This window comes from Oryzias latipes, chromosome 8 (assembly GCF_053564925.1).
Source record: "Oryzias latipes strain Hd-rR chromosome 8, Olatipes_Hd-rR_3.1".
Taxonomy (NCBI): domain Eukaryota; kingdom Metazoa; phylum Chordata; class Actinopteri; order Beloniformes; family Adrianichthyidae; genus Oryzias; species Oryzias latipes.
In genome coordinates this window covers 7,130,079-7,140,040 of record NC_136244.1, presented here as the reverse complement: position 1 = coordinate 7,140,040, position 9,962 = coordinate 7,130,079, and the positions used below count along the sequence as shown (strand labels likewise).

Genomic DNA, 9,962 nt, shown 5'->3' with positions numbered 1-9,962 from the left:
TTTCTTATTGGTTTTGACTGCAGAACTGTTTCATCTTTTATTAAACAGAATTCAAACTCTTTTCAGAACTGAACTACAACTGCTAAAGAAAGAGTTTAGTAACATTTTACTAAAAGGTTTGCAGCTAGAAAAAAAGCATGAAATTGGCAGTGAAGTAAAATTAATTTGATCATTAATCAGTAAGCCAAAGCTTAAAATATGAATTAACCATAGGTGCCTTTAGTATTTTTGTGTTAAGAAATAAAAAATAAAAAACGTTTTTCAAAGAAATTCAGTAAAACAGAATTACATATTGAGTTATCAAATATATACAGTCATAAATGTTTATAAAGATTAAACTGTTTACAGTGTCAGTGACAAAATATAATAAAGATATTTTGAAGCTTCAGAACTGTAGAAAAACAAACATTTAACCTTTACTTTTGCCTAACTTACCAGTTTATTAAAAACAGCATAAATGTATGCTAGCAGTATGAATATATATAATTCCTTAGAAGACATATCCCAGTCACAGTTGTGTTAGGAAATCATTATTGATGTCATGTCAACTCAAAAAAAGAAAGTGTTTTTTGAACATCTAGACCTTGATCTCCTCCTCTTCTTCAGATAAGGCGTGGGGGCTTTTGTGGTTTTTGTAAACAGTCTGAGAGGCCGCATCACTGCTCCTTCTTGCCTTTGTGAAAGAACCGCCTCCATAATGGCGGGCCAGAACGTCAGCCGCTTTCTGGAACCGCTCTGGCTCCATAACAGGCTCCAGCTCAAGAGGAGACCCTGTGGAGACATCAGAAGTCCTTCTGTCCTGCTCTGTCCAGTTAGAGCTCCTCCCATTAAGACTGAGCGGCTCGCTGCACAGGGAAAGGTTGGGCGAGGTCACTTTAGGGGTCTGCACAGGCGTTTCTGTCTGAGAACTGTCCTCATCTTCACCTCCATCCTCTTCTTCATCTGCTGCCTGCCTGCGATTGGACAGTTGAAAGGAGCTGACGTCTATCAAACTCAACACCTCACTCATGAGAGAAGGGCCTAAATCCACAGTGAAGGAGGCAAGCGAGTCGGAGCGTGTCAGTGCGCCGCCTGTGTTGCATTCTTCATCTTGGAAGTGTCTTTCAAAGCGTGGAAGGCGGGGCAAAGTCACAAATCCAGACTGCACACCTGCAACCAAGACAAGATCAGTTCCAGTGAACCAAATGAACTGTTCTAACTCCATATTTGAACACAAAGAAACACACAAGGGTTAAACATCTGAAATCTGTCTGATAACTACTTAGGTTTCAAATTTGATAAAGAGACACGGAGGAAAACAAGTTTTTATGCTTTGAAACCCAATAGTTATTAAAACTCTTGGAAGAAACAATGTTAAAAGACTTTTCCAGATATATTTTTTTAAATTTCAATTTCAATTTGAAAACTCTTGATCTATCTGGGTGTCTGAAAGTTTGTAAACCTGTGTATGTGCTAGCATGTGTGTCTGTTGAGGACCTTTGTGCAAAGATGCAGATTTGGACTTGAGCTACATTTAAACTTTCCTGGTAGACTCTTGGCTTGAGACTCAACCTTAAGACTTGATTTTTGGGACTTGTGATGAATGGGATTTGTTTATTCTAGTTAGACCTCCAGGACATCACTAGCTGTGTTTGACTATAAAATTGTGCAAATTGAATTTGCGATAATAAATTCACCTAATGTAAACACAACAATTTAAAAAACACATTTGTCCCAACAATATGTTTGCGCTTGGATGCACAACGGGTGCCACAAGAGGACTCACAGCATCACAGCTCATCAATGGTCCAGCATGTCATGTGGAATTGGTTTTTCTATGTTTGCATACCGGTAATTATAATTCAATGGAAACCCTTTAACTGCAAAATTGTGGATTTTTTTTATACATTTCTAGAATTTTGATCACGTTTTGTGCAAATATGTAATTGTTGTTTCTTATATGGAAGTCTAAAGCATCAATTGCCGGTTATTGTGTGCACACGATTTGTTCAAAAGCATACCATTTGTGACAATAAAATATAATAGGTATCAAGTTGAAACACTTTGAGCTGGACTTAAATGAATGACTAAAATGACGTCAGCATGTGTGACTCATGTTTCAGTTTGTTCTGCACTGGAGCTCAGCAGCTGTTTATTGTTTCATTGGTTCATGGTTTAATACCAATAACAATGCAGCACAGATGTTGTTGCTCTAAAAAAAAATTTTTTTTTCCCCCGTCACAGTTTCATCAGCATTATGATCCTGATAAGTCTGATATATTGAGCAAAATATGGATAATTTTTAGAAATATTTTCCAATAAACAGGTTGCAAGAAAATAAACACTGAAATTGAAGTCTGTAGATTGTTTATACTTTGACAGTTTTACTAAATAAACTTTTTCAATAACTATTGGTTGTATCTATTTAGAAAAGCTAAACATACATTTTGTGTGAACAGAACATACTAAGGAAGACTTTGGTGGTTCTAGTTTGGTAAATTATAAATTCTAGATTAAGTTTGGATTTTGCGTGAACACATAATTCAAATTTTGTAATGAAATACATTTAAACTGATGAAAGACGTGTGTAAAGTTTTCAGGTTTTCTCTTCTCAGGTAGTTCATAATTTTCACCACCAGATGGCGGTCCATGTCAACTCAAGAGGTTTTGTTTTGTTCTTAACAAAATTGTTGTAATCATGGAAGTTGATCATAGAAAGAGACGGACTAAATGACACAGAAAATATAGGATTTCAAATATCAGAACAACAGTTATTTGGAAACTGTGGATATAAACATACGGTACGGTAGTTTTTAAATTGTCAATAAACTAACTGATCAGTTGCAGAACATTTTCTTAATACAATCACAATAACCTATATTTAAAAAGAACAAAACCTGGCTTGTCAACTGCAAATGTGGTGGGTGTTTACCTCAGATCTACATCACTCTTCAGATTCCTGTTGGATTGGGTAATAAATGTGGAGAGGGAAAAGGGGACTTCCAGCTTTGAAATACGTCTGACTGAACGGCTGTGATTGGACACAAATTGTGTGTTTATGTTTGTTTCTGCAGAGGAGAAGTTTCCCTCAGTTCAGTAGACCAGCTGTGTGTATTTGCAGCACGATGGTGTTCAGGTGTTGCCAAGGCGATTTCAGATGAGTCGGAAGATTTTGCGTGTTTTCTCGTTGCCTTGGAGGATTGAGGGAAAGTTCAAAGAGCTTTTTGCTGAGTGTCTGCTGACATTTGTGGTCCTATTTACACTGAGCCTAAAGATAACAGAATAATAAGTGACAGTAAAGATGATTTGATGATAAATAGAACAGTAAAGCACTTTGGGCCTTCAAGGAAGGTAGTGAAGCGATACATAAGTATATACCTAATGCAAAGCAAGAACATGTTTTAAGTAACTTAGAAGCGTTTTTGTCATCAGATCAGACTCATTTTGACTGGAGCTTCAAAGCTCAGTTTCTTTTTGAGATGGCAGTGAGACAACATAAGAATTAATGTGTGGAAGGAAGATTTCCTTGTATCAGAGGGGGATGAGTGTTCACACAAAGGCTGCCATCTGCAGCCACTGTAAGTGCAACATCTGCAGCAGTTTCAGTTTTTTAATTCGAAGTGCAAATATTATTGATGGCTTCCCGGTCTCTGAATGACCAGACCAGGAACTCGGTTTGCATTGCCGGCAGTGGACTGCTGTCCCCGTGGCCTGGTCCCAGATGACCAGAAGGGATGGATGGATGGATGGATGGATGGATGGATGGATGGATGGATGGATGGATGGATGGATGGATGGATGGATGGATGGAGGTTTTTTTACTAAGATTTATGTTATTTAAAAAAAAAATGCTGTAACTGAGTGTTTGCAGCTGAAACCTGCAGCTTATGTGAATCCTTCATCATATTTTTTTTTCTTCGGAAGAGTGGCTTATCTAATTATTGTTTTGAGGTACTATGTCCAACACACATTGGATGATGTGGGTGGTGTGAGTGGAATAATTAAACAAAACTGATGCTTTTAGAAAATGCACCTGAAGATGGTTCATACATGATGTACGTTATTCAATTGAATGATTGTTTTTTAAACTCTTGGACATGGTTGTTTGTCCTCTTTAAATCTAACTCATAATATCAAGAATAATGTATAAATGAGTAAATTCTGGTAAACATAAACCAGATTCTAACCATCACCTCTAAATTTGTTCAGTAGAAGCCACAGTCGAGTGTGTATTGCTCAGATAAAGTGTCTTCTTATTAACTGTCAGAGTTCTCTCAGGCATATAGAAAAGCTGATAAAAAAAATCCTGAAAAATAAGCAAATTAACTTTTAACATTTAGATCTCGTAAAAATTCTCAGTCAGAGATAATCACATATATTCTCTTTGAGTTAAAGCTTGGTGTCCCTGTTTGATTACTTCAAGTACAGTTTTCTATACTATTTATTGATCACTACTGATCTTTACTGTTGAATTCAAATGAAGGACTCATCAAAGCACATGGATCTAGCAGTTAAAGAAATATGTGGCTAAACAAACATTAAGTATGTGGTAAATGTAAAAAGGCCATAAAAATCCTGTCCCATCCATCCATCTCCTAAACTTGCTTAAACCATTTTGCGGGTCCCTGGGATGCTGGAGCCTATCCTAGCTACTGCGAGGCAAAGACGGACTATGTTAACCCTCGTGCTATACTTATTCATGCATTTGTCTCCAGTAGGTTAGACTACTGTAACGGCCTGCTCACCGGCCTCTCCAAACAAGCTGTAAAACAGCTTCAGTACATCCAGAATGCTGCTGCTCGAGTCCTGACCAAAACCAGGAAGTATGATCACATTAGTCCTGTGCTCAGGTCTCTGCACTGGCTCCCTGTACCTCAAAGAATAGACTTCAAAGCAGCTCTGCTTGTGTACAAGTCTCTCCATGGCCGTGCCATATGAACCATCTCGTACTCTGAGGACCTCAGGGGCCGGCCTCCTGTTGATTCCCAGAGTCAGAACTAAACAAGGGGAATCAGCGTTTCAATATTCTGCAGCTAAAATCTGGAACAGCCTCCCTGAAGTCGTAAGAGAGGCCTCTTCTGTGTTCATGTTCAAATCTAGACTTAAAACATTTCTGTTTAGCAGAGTATATGACTGAAAGGTCCTATTTGCACTTTTCTTTCCTTTCCTTCCTTTTTTTTAAATCAATTTTCAAATTTTTTCTTTTCTTTTAAAGTAAATTTTACGTTGATTATTTCTATGATGTATTGTGATTTTAATGCATTTTTCTGTTTTGTGAAGCACCTTGAATTACTTTGTGTACGAATTGTGCTATACAAATAAACTTGCCTTGCCTTGCCTTGTGCTATCCTAGGCACTTTAACATTGGGAGTTGGGTCATCTAGACCCACTAGACCTTTTTTCTTCAATGATTTGTGATCCTCACTGGTGTCCATGGATTACATGAAATCTTTCCACCTTTATCCACCTTTGTCATGGTAGGGAGAACATGTCAATGTAAGGGTGGGGTCATCTAAGATACCACAAGGGTTAAATAATTCAAAATTTAGCATCTTGAATAGTTTTGTGTCAAATAACTGGAGATATTAGGGATTGTGCTCCTGAAAAGCCCTCATGTTTGAGTGCAGTCAGAGGTATTCTCCCTGCTCACTTTTAAAGAAGATAATCTCTGGTAAGATGCTTTACATGGATCCCGTGTAGGAAGTGATTATGTGAATTATCTCACCATATGTGCAGAAGGAGTCTGTAGAGCTGATGGAGCTGGGGAACAGCACCCTTTGTAGGCACCCGTTGGGAGAATCGATGTTTAGCTGAGGGAGGGAGACAGCATTTTTGATAATGGGTGAGACTTCCGGCGGTAGGGAGGACAGGTCTCTGGAGCCCCCACGCGGCCGCTGTGTGGAAGTTCTCCGTACGTGACGAAATGTCCGTGTGAAGAAGCCGGTTGACTTGGAGCTGTTGGCAGAGTCAGGGCTTCCTGGCTCCTTGAAGCCTCCATAGTTGCTGAGGAAGGAAGTGTCTCCAAAAACATCCCCGCCACGGCCAACGTGCATCGTGTGTCGGAAGTCGCCCATTGGGGGGCTAATCATGTCCACAGAGAGGTCACTTTTGAATCGGCGCTTCCCCTGAGAGCCTGACATGAGGCCTTTAATCCCTGGCAGTTTTCCTGAAGTCATGGCAGGAGAAAGGTTGTGTGTTGTCCCCTCAAACTGAATGAAAATGTCAGAACATGTCAGTCAAGACAGATCCGCCTTTGGGTCCACTGTAAAACCAGAAGGAAAGAAAATGAGAAAGCCTTCCCAACAAGGAGATAAAACACAGATGAATGCTCATTGAGCCTGAACAAAAAGTGAAAAAGCCAGAGTCAGCTTTAGATCCAACAGTTTCTGTTTGCATTTGCTCTGGAAGATGTCAGACTGGATCCAGAACCTGCTGTGCCCCCAGATTTTCTCTTGACCGCTTCTCTAAAAAGTACACATTCGATTTCCTGCACAGCAGCAGCTTTCAATCATGACAGAAATGATAAATTACTAGGCTATAATTCATCTTTTTTGGTCACAAAAATACATTTTGAGGCTAGCTGGGCACAGATTTTCTTTGCTTTGTTTGCTGTCCAGAAATACAGACGCCAGCCCAAACTGTAAATTTACAGCAGTTATTTCAGCCAAGCAACTCTGCTGCTATTGTCCTTTTGAGACATTGTGGCAGTTATATTTTAATTTTGGCTGTTGGGAGGCTCACTTGCAGTATTAAGAGGATCACCTCACTTGGAAGCCACGCAAAGCTAAAAAGAGTCTGAAATCCCTTCTACCTGAAGTTAGAAAAAATGTTTTTTCGAGTTCCAAAAATATACAGATAATCATCAATAAATTAATCTATAAACATTTCTGTCTTTTACTGAACAAGAAATAAACATTTTCAACAGGTCAGAACCTTTCACAGGATCCTGGATCTGCTCCACAGAACCGTTCCACTCTTGTATTCCTCAGCAGTCAAACTGAAAAGAAGAGTAGCCCAGTTCTCTGTTCCTCTAAAAAGGGTTAGCCATGTATGAGGAGGCACATGGCCCATGAAGCATCCTTCCTCCACACCGGGATTCTTGCTTCCTGTGTTCTCCTGAACTGAAGAAAGTCTTCCGAGGCGGTCAGTGTGACAGAAAAACTAGGGTGATGCCTTCGTGAAAAGGGCAATAAAGTAAAGCGTTGTAATCCAGCAACTGTTTTGTCTGCATCGTCTTGGAAGAACGATAAAGCTCCTTTAGGATTGTCCACAGACCGGATTAGCTGCTAATCCCCACTCTGTCTTCTCTTCTCCTCTGGCTCCCTCGATCACCTTCAATCCACTTAGTTTTCCAGGTGGTGATGGTGGGATGCCTGCTTTCATTCAGGTCTCATTAGAACAGCTGAAGAGTGAAGAGAAAAGTAAAAAGATGTCAGTGGCACGCCGGAGACTCATTCATTCAATTTCCAAACACGCCGAATCCCTTTTGGGGTCACGGGGTCGCTGGACCTTCTCCCAGCTACTGTTGGGTGAAGGCTGGGTACGGCTTTTTAACACATAAATGATGTTTGTTTAAATTCAAAAACTGCAGAGATTCAGAACTCTCCAATAAAATTATCCAAATACAGTATTATTATTCTGTTACTTTTTCCTACTATTTCAGGATAAAATAGGTACTTCTGTTCTAAATGTCTCGTAAATAATTACCAAAGATTCATACTTCCAAAACGGAGACCCTCATTCTTCATCTCCTGGTTTTGTTTTGTTTTTGAATGTCCAAATGGCAAAACTGGCATCGATCAGGTTCCTCATTAGTTGAACCAGCTTCCTGTTTTTGTTCAGGGGACAGACACCAACTTTGTCTTTGAGGATACATTTAAAAGTCTCCTTTTTATTGATGTGTACGGGCTGGTCAGACTGATTCCCTTCTTCATTCATGCTGCAACAGGCGGGTGGGAGATTTTCCTCACTTTCCTGACTGTAAACTTTTCCTCTATCTCTCTGTTAGGCATCCATGAATAAAAGTTCAGTGTTGTGTTTGTTTTTCTCTGTGCTTTCTGACCTTTAAAAACTGTCCTCTTTACACAGTCTGGTTTTCCTCTCTATTCCTGTTCAATTGCATGTTCAGTGGACGGGATTACAGCATAAAATCATTTGATGTAATCTGGTGTTCTGACATGTGAGCGCTCCACACAGGTGGTGTTGGATTAGCATGACAGGCTAACAAAGGCTGCTGCCTGGCTAATCTTAAACTCTGACGTACGGATGTGTTGTCCTTGGATGACTTTAACTCTCTCCCTTTATTCATGTTTTTAAAATGTTTTTTGAGAAATGTTCAAAGGTGGCTTCTTGAGTGAAAAAATGCAGAATTTTGCTATCTTATTCAGTTGGTGGGACATTTTTCTGCAGGCGACAAGAGAGTGGATGGGCTTTAGCTGTTGCCTGCCCACGCCTGACCTCGCAGCACTGAAACACTTAAGCGATTAAAGCCTGTGAGACATGAAAAGGTGAGACACAGACAAATGTTAGTGACTTTCAATCCACTGATGTGATTCCATGCGGCGAATAGACGTTTTTGTGCCCATTTTACTTAAATATTTTAACCTGTTTTTGAGGCAGACATAGTTTTGATCTTCTCACAGTAAATTTTTTTAAGCATTTCATCAACTTCTGTTTGTTCTTCTGCCTCCCTCCGAATTTTGCGAGCAGTAAATTCACCGTAAATGTTCATGTAAAGCGTAATGGCGGCATATAAACCCACTTTCGGAACTTAAGTCCCCTCTTTATAAACAAGCTGACAGAAGCTTGTATGTGTTACACGTGGTATTTATCCCTAAACTGTACCGGCAGGCTTCCATAAACAAGTCTGTTTCACATGAGCGGCCTGGCTGATTGCAGACTCGGGTGCTGAATGTAATGGCGATGTCGTGCATTGTGGAGAGTTAAGCAGAGGCCATCCATTCTGGTCATCGCATAAAAGATCCCAGAGGCTGATGAGAAACACATTTTCACCATCTGCATTTTATGTTTTTTTTATTTCTGACTGGGGCATCCATTAATCTAGCTGTATTTCTGTTTTTCTGTCTGTCGCAGAAACTGCCAAACATGTTTCCCTTTGCTGCAAGTCTCATTGGAAGGTGCATGTTGGTCACATAACCTCAAGGGCTCAGCTCATCGTGTTTGTGATGAAGACAAAATGTTACATCCCAGTGGGCTACCTCTGTGTTAGCTTTTTCCTGTAGATCTGCGAAAGCAAATGCAGGCTGTGGTTGAGGTCAAAACTCTGACCATCATGGAGAGCTCAAAAATATAACATGCAAGTGGTTTCCAAGGTTCTGCTCCTACAAAGTGGCAATGCAAAGCCTGTCTGCTCCTATAGAAGAGTCTGCATCTGCTCTTGTGCACTCTGATAGTTTTTGTTTCATCTAAGTGAGATTATAGCCAATGGTTGTGACTTTTGCATGTCCAGCTTTGTGATTGGAATTTAGTTGTGGGATTCTTGTTTCACCCTTCAGAGAGTGTTGAATCAACACAACTCTCACAAAAGGAATTTCCTTCAGGCGCTCCCAGTGTCTTATTTTACAGTCTACAAATACTGTAAATGTGAGCAAGGGAGCTGGTCTTTACAGGCAAGCTTAAGCTTAGTAATGTTAGTTTTGAGTGGGTTTTCTGTCAACAAACCCCAAGGAGAATGAGGTTAAGCAACAGTGAATCACAAATTTATATTCTTCTACTGATCGGTTGAGCCTGCAAGACTGTAAGGAACTATTACTTCTATCTTCTACTAAGCTAACATAAATGGAGGAGTTTCACACTGAAATATCAAACCAGCTGCTTAAAGGAAAGTCGACTTCTCATCAGAAAACGAAAAAGCTTTATTTTTTCAGTTTGCTAAAAACTGGCTCAAAGATCAACAGTTGCATTGTGTACCTTTGTTTTTTATAGAACATAAAGAATACATGGTCTTTTTGGTTCATGCATGA

General features: G+C 39.8%; 1 protein-coding gene across 1 annotated transcript; it reads right to left on the bottom strand.

Moving 5' to 3' along the window:
* On the bottom strand, window positions 1-7,055 carry cdc42ep1b (CDC42 effector protein (Rho GTPase binding) 1b). Its single transcript, XM_004071941.5, has 3 exons — window positions 6,913-7,055; window positions 5,705-6,241; window positions 1-1,149 (listed from the first exon to the last, which is right to left on the bottom strand). The coding sequence occupies exons 2-3, from the start codon at window positions 6,153-6,155 to the stop codon at window positions 578-580; spliced, it is 1,023 nt and encodes a 340-aa protein (XP_004071989.1). The 5' UTR covers window positions 6,156-6,241; window positions 6,913-7,055; the 3' UTR covers window positions 1-577.
* Between the last annotated feature and the right edge of the window lie 2,907 nt (window positions 7,056-9,962).